General features: G+C 44.7%; 1 protein-coding gene across 4 annotated transcripts in view; it reads right to left on the bottom strand.

Annotated features, from left to right (window-relative positions):
• Positions 1-333: 333 nt before the first annotated feature.
• CLHC1 (clathrin heavy chain linker domain containing 1) overlaps positions 334-18,322 on the bottom strand; it is a 65,855-nt gene continuing 47,866 nt past the window's right edge. For all 4 annotated transcript variants that reach the window (XM_068232549.1, XM_068232550.1, XM_068232552.1 and 1 more), the window contains 3 exons: positions 15,763-15,965; positions 12,871-13,050; positions 334-645 (listed from right to left, as the gene is read on the bottom strand). In XM_068232549.1, the coding sequence (XP_068088650.1) occupies positions 449-645; positions 12,871-13,050; positions 15,763-15,965 (580 nt within the window). In that variant the 3' untranslated portion in view covers positions 334-448. The remainder of the gene's footprint in view (positions 646-12,870; positions 13,051-15,762; positions 15,966-18,322) is intronic.

The following is an 18,322-nucleotide window of genomic DNA, read 5'->3' as shown; positions in this document are numbered from 1 at the left end:
GTGAGATAATTTAACAGAAAAGCTTTGTGAATCAGGCCCTCTGTAGTTTAAGCAGAGCTAATGACCCTTTCACCTTCCCTGCAGTAAAAATGTTATCTAAATCTGTCTCTGACTGTTTCTTAGATGTATAAGTGCTCCAGAAAGCAGCTTCCAAATTGGTGGAGCTCAGATAAACTCTTTTGCATAGATAACTGAAGTTTCTTAACTGTACTGGAAACAATGTCTGTGCTGCTGATGTTCTACTTCTTAGCTGTACTACACATACAAATCAATCTGTCATAAGTTTATTTTCACATCAGATTCCCTTCAAATGAGGTCTTCTGTACACACATATATAGCAGTATATTTATTGTTCCTAACTGCGCAACAAAAATACATTCTATCAGTCTAAATATGTCTAGTCATTCCTGTTGGTAGCAGTGCTCCCTCTGCTGTCCCTCAGGAGGCATTACATGAAGACATGCTCCATGATTTTGGCATCTTCCTCTTTCGGTGGAATCTCTACCACTCCATCTTGTGATATGACAATAGACATGATCTTTGCAGACAGTTGCCTGTAGTTGTTGTTGGAACATTCTTCAGCAATTTCCACCCAGCCCTCTGCTGTGCACTCCACATCATTCAGAATCACCTGTTCCAAAGCAGCTGAGGGGAAAATGGAAACTTCAGTCATTATTGTGTTTTTGCAGTGGCTTAGCAATAGGGGTTGCAGAGGTCTTGACCACATCGGGGCTCTTTGGCCAGAGGGGCCCCGTATGGCCCTCCCTCAACCACAGTATTAGCTCTCTATTGGTCGTGTGCTGGTAATAATCACTTCTTTCCTGTAGCCTCCATGTCAGCACTAACAGTTGGGTTGATCCGCCCCTCAATCCCCATAGGACAGATTTTCTATATATGTTCCCCTTTGACCCTGGCAGCCATTCTTTTTTCTGTCCTCCCTCAGGACAGCATTTTTCTATATTTTATAATCCCTGCAAAGCCCCCCAGGTTTACCCTTTCCTGGGGGAAGACGCTCTGTTTGGGATGCTAAAAGCTCCCTATGAGTGTACCCGGCCGTTAATTCCCCGTGGTCGTGGTTTCTGCAAACTATGTCAGCTCACAAAGTGGCTGTATTGCAGTGCGCAGTAGTGGGGGACTGGCTAAAACTTACTATTGTTCGGCAGGTTAGTATGGTTCCTGCAAAGAAGGTCGGAAGGAGTCTCCTCGTCAGCGGCGGCGTAGTATTCAAACGCCGACATCTCCGCGATTTCCCCTTTCTCTCTCTCTTCCTAGGCGCGCGCGCACGCACAGTCAGGTTATTTATGGTGGCTGAGTACAGGGCGCGCCATCTGCTGTTGGGCGGTGGTAGTACCCTAAAGATTGTTCGTCCACCATCTTGCTTGTGGGCGAACGCGCTCAGTACGCGTGCGCGGGCGGCAGGGAGGGGTCTGTGGCTATTTAAACTCAGTAGGAGCCGGGTCTGATCGAGGATGGACGTCTTTCAAGACCCGGCTCCACTCTCCCTGTTAAAACTATCTACCTTAGGTGTAAGGTAGATACAAATGCTAGTGGTTTTTTTTTTCACATATTTATGTAAGATTGTGCATGGATAATAGTATGTATGCATACCTGACTTTATGAATATATATGATGGTATATATATATAGGTGTGCATGTAAGTATATGTATGTGTATATATATATATATATATATGTATATATATATATATATATATATATATATATATATATATATATATATATATATATATATATATATATATATATATATATATATATATATATATATATATATATATATATATATATATATATATATATATATATATATGTATGTAAGTATATGTGTATGTGTGTATACATGTATATATATAGATTAGAAAAAAAAAAAAATCTTTCTTTTCTCTTCTCTTCTCAGTCACCCACTACAGTGACCTCACTATTGAGTGAAATGAAGCGCAGTGAAAAGTCGCAGGGATATGATCAAAGGTATTATATTTGAAGAAAAAAAAAAAAAAAGGAGGGTAAAGTGTTCATACTTACCTTATTATTCTGAAATTGTTTCAGTACTTCAAAGAAGAAGGACAAGAAGGACAAAGACGAAGACAAGAGGGATTACAGAAAGTCTTCTGAAAGATCAAAGAGTAAAGACCGGAATTCAGAGAGAAGGTCAAGATCAAAATCTAGAAGATCCAGATCCAGATCCAGGGATCGTTCAAAATCTTACTACAGTTATCGTTCATATTCACCCGGAACTTCTGCTCAAAATAAACGTCCTCCTTATAATGCAGGACCTTCAACTCAAGAGCAGCTAACGTCAAGGCAATGTTGGGCCTGTGATAAGCCTGCATTGGGCGACAAAAGACTCTGTCAAGATTGCTTCAAAGAATCATCAAGGGAACGAGAACAGGAATCCTCAGAAGCTTTGGAGTTAATTAGGCAAGCAGTAAGAGAGGAAATAGAAAGGGAAAGACAGACTAGTACGGAAGAACCGTCACAGATACTGGTACAACCAACGGATGAAGAGGAAGTACCAGCAGGTTTCGACTTTGCCATGATTCCAAGATTCATAGACGCAATCAAAGAAGCAATAGAGTGGGAAGAAGATGAGTCTGAAAACCCAGCAGAAGATAGGCCTGGCAAATACTACCCACATTTACAGAAGAAGGGCCCCACTTTTCCATTTATGTTGGAAATCAAGAGATTAATAAAAGACGAATGGGAGTCTCCTGAAAAGAAACCGTCATTATTAAACAAATGGAGTAAATTATATCCGTTGTCCGAAAAGGAAGCTGGTTCCCTGATGTCAACCCCAGCAGTCGACGCATCAATCTCAGACTTGGCTAAGCACGTAACGTTGCCCATGGATGACTCTGTCTCCTTTAAAGATCCACTGGAAAGACGAGTTGATGCAGATTTAAAGAAGATTTACATGAATGCAGGTGGCTCTTGTCGGTCTGGGATTGCATTAACTTCATTAGCAAAAGCAATCAAGGTTTGGACACAAAATGTAGAAGAAGCTGTACGGTCCGACGTTGCAAAAGAGCAGATCATTTCAGCTTTGCAAGATTTCAGGATTACGGCGGATTTTGTGGGTGAAGTCGGTATCGACTCAGTAAGAGCGTCAGCAAGGGCAATGCTGTTCTCCACTACGGCCAGAAGAGCAATGTGGTTGAGACCGTGGTCAGCCGATCTTGCATCGAAACAAAATTGGGTTAAGATCCCATATGACGGGAAATTGTTGTTTGGTCCAAAGATGGATGCAGCGATTGCGAAAAAGACGGGAGGCCGGTCGGGCATGATACCACAAGACAGAAAATTCAGAACACAAAGATTCAGTCAGAAAGCACAACCACAAAATCGATTCAGGGAATCAAGATCCTATAGACCAGGGAAGCAGTACAGACGTAATTGGAAGAGTACTCAATCGAATTTGGCAAAAACAGTGAAATCATCAACTAACAGTCGCCAACAACAGGAGAAATCTTTTTGAGGACACGTCCATCCATGCTCAAGTAGGTGCTCGCCTGAGAACATTCAGAGGGGTATGGATGGAAAAGATACAAGATCCCTGGACTCTAAACACCATAGCTCAGGGACATCGCTGGATTTTCAAAAAAGCACCGAAACCACGATTCATAAAGACATTAATGCCAAAACTTCAAACGAAAAAGGATTGCATGTTTCAGTATATAACATCACTAATAACTCAGAACGCAATCGAAGAAGTACCGAAAGATCAAAAGGGAAAAGGCCTTTATTCAAGAGTTTTCTTGGTTCTAAAAAAGACGAAAGACTGGAGACCAGTTATAGATCTCAGAAGTCTCAACCAATACATACAACCTCAAAGATTCAAAATGGAGTCCTTACACTCAATAATATCACTGGTACAGCCTCAAGACTTCATGGTGTCCATAGATTTGAAGGACGCATATCTACACATCCCAATCCACGAACAATTCAAAAAGTACTTGAGGTTCCATTTTGCAGGTCTTCATTTTCAGTTCAGAGTACTGCCGTTCGGCCTATCAACATCTCCCAGAACGTTTACAAAAGTGTTGCAAGCCTCAATAGCAATAATCAGACTTCGACAGATACGAATCTTCTATTATCTCGACGATATCTTGCTCCTAGCCGATTCAGAGATAAAACTAATCAAGCACACAGAAATAGCCTTAGCCATACTACAGGAGATGGGTTGGCTAATAAATTGGCAAAAAAGCCAGCTAGTACCCTCAAGACAAATGATTTTCTTGGGCGCAGAGTTCAACACAGTCAAAAACAAGGTATTCTTCACGCAAGAAAAAGCATTGGCATTGACCAGGCGGATAAAGCAAGTAATGCCAATGAAATGTTTGGAAGCAAGACAATTCCTCAGACTTTTGGGTCTTATGGCTTCAACCATTTCTACAGTAAAATGGAGTCGTTGGCATATGAGATGTCTGCAATGGTACTTTCTGAACACTTGGGACAAGAAACATCTGAACCAGCGGATAGCCTTTACGTCACAAGTAAAGGACAGTCTACTGTGGTGGTCCAAAGTGGAGAATCTCCGCCAAGGAAGAACGTTGATACCTCAAACCTGGATCAGCATAACGACGGATGCGAGTGCATGGGGCTGGGGAGCCCATTGTTTGGATATTTCCTTGCAACGCCAGTGGCCAGTGACACAGGGAAAATTGACATCGAATCTTATGGAACTCAGAGCAGTGAAGCTAGCCCTCCTAGAAATGGCTCCGATTTTGAAGGGTCAATCAGTATTAGTACGATCAGACAACAAAACCACAGTTGCGTTTATAAAGAAACAAGGGGGAACCCACAGCGGGACCCTCTTGAGAGAAGTAGAACCTATTATGCTCTGGGCAGAAAACAACTTACGAGATCTGACAGCTGCCTATATACCAGGAGCAGACAATGTGTTAGCCGACAGACTTTCCAGAGGAGCAGTGGACAACAACGAGTGGTCTCTATCACAGACGGAATTCAAGAAAATAGTAAAGAAATGGGGAAAACCGACTGTAGATCTTTTCGCATCCAGTTACAATGCAAAAGTAAAGACGTTCTTCAGCAGGACTGCTTGCAAAGGAACTTCAGGTGTAGATGCCCTGGCTCAACATTGGGGAGCAGACTTGATGTATGCTTTTCCCCCAGTGCCATTAATTCTGAAGTTTCTAATGAAGTTGAAGAGGGAGACAACAGTTGTACTGGCAATAATACCGAACTGGCCAAGGAGAATCTGGTATCCTCTACTCCTAGAACTGAACACCAGACCACCATTGAAGTTGAAAACGTACAAATTCCTGTTGACTCAGCGAGAGAGGACACATCCAAACCCCAGCAGACTCCAATTGACAGCATGGAGGCTGAAAGGACAAGGTTAAAAGAGCTAGGCTAGTGGTAAAAACCCTCTTAAAAGCACGTAAAAAGACGACTAACACAACCTACACTAGAGTGTGGACTAGATTCCATGAATTCGCTGTCAAAAACTCATTCAACCCATGTGAGCCTCAAGTACAGCAAGTATTGTCTTTCCTTCAATCTGGCTTAGAGCTAGGTTTAGGCTACAACACGATAAGATCACAAATCTCAGCAATCTCGGCAGTAACAGGATCAAGGTGGGCTAAAGATCCAATAATACAGCAATTCCTGAGAGCCGTACTAAAATTAAAACCACCAAGAAAGAATCATTATCCCAAATGGGATCTTTCATTAGTGTTGGATTTTCTTGCTAAAGAACCCTTTGTACCGCTAGAGCAATGCTCGTTGGTAAACCTTACACAAAAGGCAGTGTTCCTTACAGCAATAGCATCCGCCTCCAGAGTGTCAGAGATACAGGCCATGGGGTATAAGGAACCTTTCCTAATCTCCTATTCAGACCGAATAGTGTTGAGGCCTATACAGCGGTTCTTACCAAAGGTTGTTTCACCTTTCCATATGAATTCAGAGTGGACTTTTCCAGTTCTGAGACAGGAAGATCAAGAGACTACTCCTCATCCGTTGTGTGTACCTACAGTGTTAGAAGCGTATCTCAAAGCTACGGCAGAAATCAGACAGTCAGAACAATTGTTTGTGGTACCAACAGGTTGTTCTAAAGGGAAGCCAGCATCCTCTAGGTCAATTGCCTCCTGGCTCTCTAAGTTGATTATAAGAGCATACAAAGCTTCAGACAAAGTACCCCCTGCTGGTATAACAGCCCATACTACCAGGGGCATGTCCTCCTCGTGGGCATGTCTGGCAGGTGTGTCGGCTGACGCTATATGCAGATCGGCCAACTGGACTTCTAAAAATACTTTCATTAATAATTATAAAGTTGATTTAACAGCAGTTGCATCTGCTCAGTATGGCAATTCAGTTTTGAAAATGGCTTTTGCTGGAAAATAAAATATAATTTGAGCATCAATTGTGTCCCACCCGTATATTATCTGATAGTTAATACCCAACTGTTAGTGCTGACATGGAGGCTACAGGAATACAGGAAAATTGAATACTTACCTATCGGTAATTTTCCTTTCCTGTTGCCTCCATGGCAGCACAACAGACCCTCCCAGGTCCTTCGGGAGGAAAGAATAGTTATGAGAATGGCTGCCAGGGTCAAAGGGGAACATATATAGAAAATCTGTCCTATGGGGATTGAGGGGCGGATCAACCCAACTGTTAGTGCTGCCATGGAGGCAACAGGAAAGGAAAATTACCGATAGGTAAGTATTCAATTTTCCTGTAATAGATGCTTTGAATGGTAGTAATCATTAACAAGCTGTTCCCCGTCCACATAGAGCACTGACTGTACATTTGATACCGACAGTTGTCAGATCCGTGTTTGTATTATAGAATATCCCTGTATTATAGCATATCCCTGATTTCATGCACTGTGCAAATCCAACCATCACCAGATCCAAATAGGTAAGCGACTTTTAAACCAGGGATGTAACAATAGTCTCCTCGACCCCGAGGAGGGGGGGTGGTTAATGCAGAGCTACCAGGGCAGGTTCTAGACTTGTGAGGATGCACCATGCAGGTCAGGATTCCTGGATTATTTAAGGCCCCTTTTACACTTGCACTGAAAACCTGTGTTGCGTTACCGTGTCTTACCACTGGGTAACTCAACGGCAATGCAAGTGAATGGGGTTACACTTACCACTTCGTGTTGCGTTGTGCACAATCCTAACGCTCAGCCTGCAGCGCATTACTGCAAGCACCCTTCTAAATGCATGGTTCCTGGGGTAATGGAAGTGTATGGGGAGATGCTGTGAGTGTAAACGATGGAGCACGGTGCCTTATGGCGCACATGCGTTGGCTGACAGAAATCCCGGTGATGTACTTCCTGTCTAGCCAGGATTATGTCACTAAGAAGGGGACGTTGCTATGCATATGACCATGTCAACGCACTCTGCTGTAGGGTCATATGTCGGCGTTGTGGCGCAATGCAACAGGAGCATCACAACGTACCGCAATGCCAAAAATATGTGTAAGACCGACCTAAAGGGGACACATGCTAAACTTTCGATCCCCTGTTCTGTATTGTATTTGTTGCTAAATAAGACCACGCTGGATGTTATTGGCTTCCAGTATCACATCCCAGAACTGCATCAGAAGGAGAAGTACAACAATTCCTAGCAAGATCGAGTTCTCTATTAATACCGCCATAAAGTCATTGTGGAGCGACAAACCCTTGGAATGACCAGATTGGCCATCATTTCCTGGCATCCGTAACAGGCACTGCCAGGTACTCCTGTCACAAGTGCTGGAAACATCTATCCGTGGTCTTCAGACTATCGGCGACTATTAATTCAATTTCCTTCCTCGTTCTCGGAACCCCTCATGTAAATAGGAGGAAGCTAATTGTTACTCTTTTAATTGCAATCCTAATCAATTATTTCCACTCATTAACTACTGTGGGCAAACTTTAATCAGCAGATGGATTAGATGGTCTTAGATGGAATCTATCAAGCACAGTTATTCACAAGCTTTGTAAAAATCTGTAAAGCCCCGACATATTCCTGCTGAGCTTCCCTACCGACTCCTGCTGTGACCCTGAAATATTCTGCTCAGTGATTTTGTCTTGTCAGCCCCCCCCCCACACACACACACATATGTTTTTACAGGAATATAGAGAGTAATGACAGCTCTGCTCTGTTAAAAAATCTAGTGAGGCAAGTTAAAGTGGACCTGAACTCTTGCACAGGACAGAAGGAAAACATACAGAAATGCACCCTGTATGTATTTAGAGAGTTTAGCCAGTCTAATTCCCCCTCATTTGAGACTAGTCCCAAGTGTAATTTGATCTCTCAGCTGTATCGGCTGGCTGCCACAGCAGATAAGCTAATTTGTAAACACAGGATGTTAACCCTATGTCTTCTTCCATGAAATCAGTAGCAGACACACTGCAGATTTATTGCAGGATTTGTATCAGCTGTAACAAAAAATGTTTTTCTTTAAAGGTTATTATGCTGTTGTTTATCTTTTAGAGCAGAGAGGAAGTTCTGAGTTCAGGTCCGCTTTAAAGCCATATTTGGGACAGAGGAATCAGAATACAATGACAATACAGCTTCTGTACAAGGCAGAATTTAATAATCAGATTCACATGGACAGAGGTGTATCTAGAGGGGTACAGGCATGGCTCATGCCATGGGCGCCACAGAAACATGGGCCACGTCTCCTCCTGTGCTGCGCCGTTATGCCTGCCCGTATCTCCCCATCACTCAGATCAGATTAACTCTGCTACTTAATTTATGTATGTAGAGCTCACATGGCTTAGTGTTAGAAAAGAGGACAGAGAGGGAAGAAAAAGAAACCAGTAACTTTCGCAATATCCCAGGCCAAAACACAGCAACCATAACATACTGTTTTTAGAGGGGAAGGGGGGCTCTGACTGGGGGGGGGGGGGGGGGGGGCACAATTTCAGCGTTTGCCATAGGCTCTTTATTACCCAGATACGCCCCTGCACATGGATATAAACATTGAAAGGAATCCATAAACAATGAGAAGAGTTGTTCATGTTTAGTAGAACTTGTGGAGATGCAAATGATCAGTCTGATCACGTGATAGAATTATGATGCTCTGATTTGCTATAATCACTTCCTGCTTCTGTCTGCCCAGGAAACAGAAGTGACACATGATCATGACCAACAAATCAGAGACGAACAAATGCATCACCTGATGAAACTGATTGCAGTCTTTACCAGAGTGCAGTCTTTATTGGCTGGTTGTTTATGTATTTCTGTGTTATAGGTACATTACCACCTCAGCATATCAGCTGCTGCCATGAATAATGGTGTGTCCCAACTTGAAAGATTAATGAAAGATCTTAGACCAATTGTACCCCCTTCCATGTAGTATGAGAGCCATACTCTACATAGTCTATTCTATGGAGCTGAACTCCACATCAGATAAAAATCTTTGCAAGATGCTGCACACAAAGATGCTGTATACATTCAACAGATCAGTATCTGCAAAAGATCCGTTCCTGCAAAAGATCCGTTCCTGCAAATTGCATTCATAGTCTATGATATCTGCAGATCCTCATACACACCTTGTTTAACAGACATTCATCTGTATATCTGACAATCATCTGCAGATCTGAAGATCCATCCTGGTGGATCTGTTCTGCAGATGAATGTCTATTAACCACTTGCCGACCGCACACTCATACCGTGCGGCGGCAAAGTAGTAGCTGGAGGACCAGCGAAGCACATCTGCGTCACCAGGTGCCTCCCTAATTAATCAGGAAAGCGAGCGGCCGTTTCCTGTTAGATCACGGAGCGGGTCTCCGTTAATAGCCTGCGAGCCGCTGATCGACGTTTGTCTCCTTTGTTTACATTGAACAGCGCTGCTGCTACAGGCAGATCGGCGATCCCCGGCCAATCAGCGGCCGGGGATCGCCGCCATGTGACAGAGGACAGCCTGTCACAGGCTGCACAGGACGGATAACGTCCTGTGCAGCCCCGATCACCAGGGGGGAGAGGGAGGGGGGAATTTTGCCGCGGAGGGGGGCTTTGAGGTGCCCCCCCCCCCCCCCGCAACACCCAGGCAGGCAGGAGCGATCAGACCCCCCCCCAGCACATCATCCCCATAGGGGGGAAAAAAGGGGGGTGATCTGATTGCTCTGCCTACAACCTGATCTGTGCTGGGGGCTGCAGAGCCCACCCAGCACAGATCATAAAAAACCACGCTGGTAAAGGCTGGGTCCTCAAGTGGTTAAACAAGGTGTGTATGAGGATCTGCAGATCTCATAGACTACGAATGTATTTTGCAGGAGGGGGGAGGAGGCGCCACAGGTTTTCTCGCCTGGAGTGACAAAAAGGCTAGAGGCGCCCCTGCACACACGTATGTTCAATTTTTCCCCAATTATGATAAAAATGATTGGAAACTCTGACAAAATTGCTAGGGTGTGTATATTAATAAATTGACAATCTAACACACACCATACAATCTTTAGGAAGATTGAATAAAAATGTCCAGTATTCCGGATCGATAAAAACGGGAAATTCGATCGGATTGTTCAGTCGAATGAAAAAAAAGCTTTCAGATCGTTTTTATCGAATTGTTGTAAACTCGGATCATTTTATTGTATCGTGTGTGGCAGAGCCGGATTAAGGCTAAATGGGGCCCTAAGCAAAGTAACTGATTTGGGCCCCCCCATCATGTCGTAATAGAATCAGAAGATGCAGCTGCACAGCAACATGCCGCACACACCGGGGCAGCCGAGCTACTGGTTGCTATGGGCAACAGCCCGCTTTCCTCTGTGGGTGCACAATGCAGGGAATAGCAGCGGCAAAATTCAGAGTGAGAGATGAATGGCTGGGACATTTGCACTCAGGGGCTGGGGCAACCCTGTGAAGAGGGTGCCAGATATCACAGCAGCAGCACTTTCCCCCTGCATCTCCAGCCTGGCAATAGCAGAAAGCTCTGGACACCGCCAAACCGGAAGCCGTTCCCCATACAGAATTACATAACCACCCCCACCACTGAACAACCGATTTCCTCCCAAACTAGACAGCCACCATGCAGCCTCCATCCCAGTGAATACGATAGTCCAGCAGAGAAGGCAGACGCAGCGGGGGAGAATGACAGCACCAGATGACTCACATTCACCTATTGCGATCCAAGCAATATTGGTCCCATCATCCAGAGCCCATCTGTCTCCTCTAGAGTGCTGCCGCTCTGTTACTACTGCTATTACTACTTTCTGTCTGATCTGAGAATCAGGAAGTTCAGAGCGAGCGGCTGCACTGTAGAAGAGACAGATGGGTTTCAGATGACGGGATCTCTATCGCTTGGATCATGGATAGGTGAGTGAGCGTTTTCCATCTGTTGCTATCATTCTTGCTGCAACTGTGGTTCTCTGTGGGAAGGGAGGGAGCTGTGGGCAGTGGCAGAGCGCACAGTAGCAGGAGTTGGACCTAGGAGGAGAGCCTGGCTCTGAAGACAATCAGCAGCGCACGGCATCATTTGACAAGACAAATAACATTTATATCGCGCTTTTCTCCTGGCGGACTAAAAGCGCCAGAGCTGCAGCCACTAGGATGTGCCCTATAGGCAGTAGCAGTGTTAGAGAGACTTGCTTAAGGTCTCCTACTGAATAGGTGCTGGCTTACTGAACAGGCAGAGCCGAGATTCGAACCCTGGTCTCCTGTGTAGGGAGGCAGAGCCCTTAAAGGGACTCCGAGCAGTGCCTGTGGGTATGCCTTTAAGCATACCCACAACTAATTAATTACATTCTCACACCTACCAGCATGATGTTTGTAATTATATCCCCCTGGGTTCCTTATATTTCACTGCATGGTGCTGAATCGAGCTGCTGACTTTGGAGAAAAGTCATCCTATGTAATACAATTTAACTATGGAAAGATGCATATCATTTTGAAGCGCTCTTTCTCCTCTTTCCAATGATAGATAAACTGCCACCCTACACCTTTTAGTTTTCGCTATTTTCGCGATTGAAATTGACATGGCCACGGCATGGGGCATAGGGTGGCGGTTTATATATCATTGAAAAGAGGAGAAAGAGAGCTTTAAAATGATATGCATCTTTCCATAGTTACTGCACTGCTCAGAGTCCCTTTAACCATTATACCATCCAGCCACCGCTGACAGGATGGCAAGGGCTGGTTTATGTGCTGATGGGGCCCCTTTGACTCTGAATGGGGCCCCAAGCGACTGCTTTTGTTGCCTGGTCGGTAATCCGGCCCTGGTGTGTGGCCACCTTTATACTGTCTAATTCTGCTGGGGGGAGGGCTGCATAATTATGCTGTTTGGAAGTCCATGTGTTATTTGAGAGACATGCTGTCTGATTATGTTGTTTGAGAACTAACATGTTACCCAATTTTGTTTGGGCCGGCACACTTCCCAGTCATGCATTTGGAAGGGACACTAACTAATGGTGATTGTGGACATACAGTACCTAATTGTGTTTTTTGCTTGGACAGACTGGGGAAAATGTTGCCTAACTATGTTTACGGAGGGTTACACACTGCCCAGTTGTGTGTTGTTTTGGGGAAGGGCACATTGCCTAATTGTGTTTTGGGGAAATATTGGCTTAATAAGTTATGTTGTTGGGGTAGGGGGCACTTTCTAATTATGTCAAGGGGGCATGTTGATAATTCTGTTGTTTGAAGGCCATACCGGTGAGGTGGGTTAGATGGAATCTAAGTGGACCAACCAAATTCAAGTTACATTCCTGATAGGCTCATGCATGTTTGGTCCCACCCATGAGCTGTGTCATATTCTTTACCCATAATGCATTACATCACCTATTCACTTTTTTGCCCCTAGATCTGGGATATAAGTAACACCTATACACTAGCAGCTGCTACATAAGCCCAATAAGAGGCTGTTTGTTGTAACCTCCATGGTGCTCTGTGATGACACTTACTGTCTCCACATTGGTGGATGTTTTCCAGCAGTTTGAAGCCATATTCCTTGTGATCTGTGCACAGCAGAGACAGCACAGCTTGGCCTACAGAGAGTGCCGCTGGTTTTCCATCCCACTCTTTGGTCAAGCCGTTGATAAGTTCCATGGTTGGACATTTCTTAAGGAGGAACAAGTAATCATCTGTACAAAAACAAACACGTAATCCACTTACTAATAAAACTAACAACATTGCATTTATCCTCATTACAGACTGTGTGAAATACAGCAAAAACTATTGCTGTAGGTTGGAGAAAGGCTAGGTTCACAATGGCCAGATGCATAACTAGCATGTTATAATGACTGTGAACTGCAGTGGTGACTGGCCATAGACTTTAAAGTGGGCTGAACTCTTGCACAGGACTGAAAAATTACATAGAGAAATGCACCCTGTATGTATTTAGAGAGTTTAGCCTGTTTAATTCCTCCTCGTTTGTGTCTAATCACAAGTTGTAATCTGATCTCTCCCCTGTGTCCCATGACTGCCACGGCAGAGATGGCAGAAAAGCCCATTTGAAAGCACAGGAGGTTAACAATATATCTGCTTCCATGAATCAGGCAGTAGAAACAGTGCAAATTTAGTTTAGGATTTGTAGGTGTAACAAAGACATTTTTTTGTTTAAATTTTATTATGCTGTTGTGTATGTTTAAGAGCAGAGAGAATGTTCTAAGTTCAAGTCTGCTTTAATACAAAAGCCTACATGCAGCGATCCATTACAACGCAGTACTGTGAACAGCCCCATAGAATTGTATGGGCAGTAAGTTGGCATGCAGAATTATTTTGCTATGCAGCTGACCACTGTGAACAAGGCCTGAAGAATCAGAACATCTCATAAGGTATGTATACACATGCAATAACTGTCTGTCGATGTACAGCAGCCGTCTATCGATTCTGCTTGGGAGATGGGAGTCGTTAAGGATTCATCGTGTCGGATCCCTAACGACCCCCGATGCACTACCAATCACACAGTTATTTTCAACACACAGACACACACCCCTCCCCCAACCAATGGAAGTTGCTCTGTTGTGCACCAATCCTTGTCCTTTATCCGCCTCCATAGCAACAGAGCACACCGCTAGCCCCAAGGCTAGGGATGATGTACCTGTACAATATCATTCCCCAAACTGTGACCCGAGGGATAGTCTACCAATCCCCGATGGGCGACAGTTATCATGTGTGTATGTAGCTATAGGCTTGTACCACTTCACTAATGGAACCACACCAGTAGTGGAGACCTGCTTTTTTAAGGAGCAAGAGAGGAAGTGTGTCTGTCTGTGTGTGTGTGTGTGTGTGAGACTGTGTGTGCGAGAGAGAGAGAGAGAGAGAGAGAGAGAGAGAGAGAGAGAGAAGGGTGTTTATAAGGACACGGAGGGGTAATAGTAATCTGTAGAACGGATAATGTTAGGGGATGGTGGCTCCTAATAATATTCTACATTGGGCAGCTTAGTAGGCCGTGGAGGCAAAATATGGTTTCATGTTAGGGGGTGTTTTAGAGTAGGGAGGATAAAGACATAGAGGGGGAATAGTATGTACATTGAGGGGAGGGAAGTTGATTGGAGGGTGTAATTGGTATAACATAGATGGGGGAATAGTATGTTAGGAAAAGTCATGAATGGCATATGGGGCAAATCTACTTTTGTGTTGGCTGACATTAATACTGCACCACATTGAGCTAACAGCTGCAATATGTTAGAGGCGAGCCAAATAGCACACTGCAGCAAGCACTCCAGATGTAGATGGCGATTCTCCACAGCAGTGCTAGATGCCCACCTTTTGGAGGCAATTGCTGTCAGTCCCATTACTGCCTTAGTCCTGGTGGCCTTAATACTTTGGCTTCTTCTTATGGATGAAACTACTATACCATCTGCATCTGGGGCACTGGCTTTTGTGTACTATTGCTATTTGGATTGTCAGATCCAGCTGAGCACCAACCTATCCCTACAAGAGGTAAGTGTGCGGATTACTAAACATTGTCACTTATTAAACACTGTCAGAGTCAACCTGACACATACACAGGGGCAGGGGCGGTTCTTCACTCAAGTAACGTGAATCATGTGCTTTAGGGCAGCAAAAATTAGAGGGCAAATGTCCCCGTACCCGCTTTCCCCGGCCCCCCTCCTCCCTAGATGGGCAGTGTGGAGTCACTCACCTGCTCTCAGCATTTTAGCACTGGGATATCCATCCGCCCATCCAGTGTCCTGTATTCATGGCTACAGCGGTGCCTCATGTGACCTGTTATGTGCTGTCGGGTCACATGAGGTGCCGCTGTAGTTAGAGAGGAAGCAAGACTTTACGTGTGGCTGGTGATCCCATTGCTAATCTGCTGAGAGTGGGTGAGCAATGCAGCACCGGTGCAGCTTCCTGGGGATCAGATGCTTCGGGCCAGCAGGGAAGAGATGCTGTCTTGGAGGAAGCAGAGGAAGGTAAGTGTAGAGACAGTGCCTGCAATGCACAGTCCGATGTGTCTCCTCTCCAGTCTGGTTTTACACACACACATATCTGATGGTGATAGGGGCGGTTTGGTGGGGGGCATCGTCAAATGTATTGATTCAGGCGGCAAGATGTCTAGAACCTGACCACAGGGGAGCCACGGAAGGGACGGGCAAGCAGTAACCTTTAAATACATGTATGCTTCCATATTCAGGTTTACTTTTAAACAATTTCCTGCTTTTCATTTAAATCAAAGCTCTTTTTCCATTGAGGCCCTCTGCTTTTCCATGAGCCTCTCACATGCTGCTGCTCAGTAATACATTCAGTAATTACAGGCTCAGCCTTGGTATATTTTTATATGTGAATTTGTCTTTTCCCTGCCAGACAGATGACATGTGGCAAATAGAGCTCCAGTGAGCAGTTACCCAATAAGAAGCGTCTGCTCTGGTAAGTGTAGTCCAAAGCCCCCTGGATCTGTCCTTGTAGACACATACAGAGCGCAGCTTTCCTGAGGCTCAGGCACTTTCTGTAGATCAGCTGGGCCAGCGCCAGACATGTGACCTTGTGCTGCGGCTCCTTCTCTCCGTAATCCCAAATCAGATCGCCCAGAGCCTCGGAGAACGTTATCCTACATCAGAGACACGGAGAAAAATAAATGCCACAGTTAACCATGAACTATCCTCAATAAAAACAATAACAATCTGACTAATTACATCAGAGGGCAATATAAAAGCTTGACAGATGAGCTTTTTGTCCATAGGCTTGTGCAAAGGACTAGTGGACATGGTATGCGCAAAAAAATGTTTTAGCCATGTATTTAGAAAAGGGTTCATTACGGTTTAATCTGTGTTTAAGGGGGGCTTAGATGCTTTCCTTGCATTGAAAGACATCCGTGGCTATAATTATTAGGCAATTCCTGATGGTGTTGATCCAGTGATTTTATCTGTTTGCCATCTGGAGTCGAGAAAGATTTTTTTTCCCTTTTTGGGGTTAATTGGACCATGCCTTGTAAAGGCTGGTTTACACTTGGGCGCTTTTCAGTGCTTTGCTGATTGCTAGCGCTGTTGCCAGGGCGGGATTTACCATAAGGCACTGTAGGCACGTGCTTACAGGCGCCTGATGATAGAAAGGCGGCTCACTCTGCTCCTCGAGCGCCTCCCGCTCACCTTCCCTATGCAGAGTCCTGAGCAAAGTGTAAATGAAAGATAACTCGGCCAGCTCTCGGCATTCCACTGATGAGATCTCCCTTCAGTCAGAGGCAACTTAAAGGATACCACAACTGAAATGTGACATAATGAGATAGACATGTGTATGTACAGTGCCTAGCACACAGATAACTATGCGGTGTTCCTTTTTTTCTTTCTCTGCCTGAAAGAGTTAAATATCAGGTATGAAAGTGGCTGACTCAGTCCTGACTCAGACAGGAAGTGACTACAGTGTGACCCTCACTGATAAGAAATTCCAACTATAAAACACTTTCCTAGCAGAAAATGGCTTCTGAGAGCAAGAAAGAGGTAAAAAGGGGGAATTTCTTATCAGTGAGGGTCACACTGTAGTCACTTCCTGTCTGAGTCAGGACTGAGTCAGCCACTTACATACCTGATATTTAACTCTTTCAGGCAGAGAAAGAAAAAAAGGAACATAGCATAGTTATCTGTGTGCTAGGCACTGTACATACACGTCTATCTCATTATGTCACATTTCAGTTGTGGTATCCTTTAATACTGAGGGCACCTCTGGCTACCTAATGCTAGAGGACACCCCTGTAGCTACTTATGACGGGCAAAGGAAGTAAGGGAGGAGTGACAGCTGGGACAGCCAGCACACTTGCAGTGCAGTTTGGAGGGGGTTTGTAGATTCATGGAGGGAGAAGTCTAGGGTGTCAGGACATCTGTGCCTATAGGCTCCTGCAGCGTTGGACTGGGAGCTGGGATAGCTGAGTAAATCCACTTGCTGGCCAAGCAGCAGTAATCAGGTGTTGAAGATTTGCTGCAGGTTTCTATTGGGAGTGATAACTCAGGGTTACAGCTGCTTGGCCAGCAGCTGGATTTCCTCAGTTTTTCCACCTGCCAGTCCGACACTGGGCTCCTGTGATGTAAATCCGGGCTTGGCTGTTGCTAATGTATCCCTATGGGATCATTCTCACTGCAGCATTTGCGATTTGCATGCAGTAGTTTGGGGGATGTGTTTCTCATTCTATTAAACGGGTGTAACGATCGGTGTAACACAGAGAGGATCTGATTATCGGTGATCTGCAGTATCACCGAGAATACAGATATATACCCGATTATTGATGATCTGCAGTATCACCGATAATCAGATATATCTCTAACCTCTGGACACCTGAGTAATAGGAGTGTTTGGTGCAACAGTAATACTTTGAGGAGAGCACCCGTCTCGAGGGTGCCAGGCAGTAAGAGATACTGCCCAAGAACAAGCTCCTTCCAATGGCCTGAGGTTCCCCAAGGGGAGGAGTCAGGCTGAGAGAGGGAAGGACAGAGTGTGAGTGACACCAAGGGTGGAATGTCACTGACAGATCTGTGAACTATCTCTAAACAGAGGAGATAGTTCTCGAGGTCGGACAAGCCAGGTCGGCAACAGACAGACAGATGAGATACAGAGGAAAGAGACTGAATCAGAGTCCTAAGGCAAGCAAGGTTTGGCAACGGAGTATCAGATATAGCGAAGTACCACATCAGAGATCAGGAGAGAGGTCAGGAAAGCAGAAGGTCATAACAAATAATCAACAATGTCTAGTCTATAGGTGTGAGCTCCTAGATCATCAACACCTTGGAACTAGTCTGAAGTATAACAGGATGGTAAAGCTAATTCCTAATCTTGGGTGTGAGCTTCGTAGTCATCAACACCCTGGAACTAGCCTGAAGTATAACACAGAAAATACACAGCATTCCTAGTCTTGGGTGTGAGCTCTGTAATCATCAACACCCAGGAACTAGTCTGAAGTATAACACAGAAGATACACAG

This window comes from Hyperolius riggenbachi, chromosome 4, assembly GCF_040937935.1.
Source record: "Hyperolius riggenbachi isolate aHypRig1 chromosome 4, aHypRig1.pri, whole genome shotgun sequence".
Lineage (NCBI taxonomy): Eukaryota > Metazoa > Chordata > Amphibia > Anura > Hyperoliidae > Hyperolius > Hyperolius riggenbachi.
Note: the sequence above shows the minus strand (reverse complement) of the source record. Positions and strands in the feature narration are given on the sequence as shown.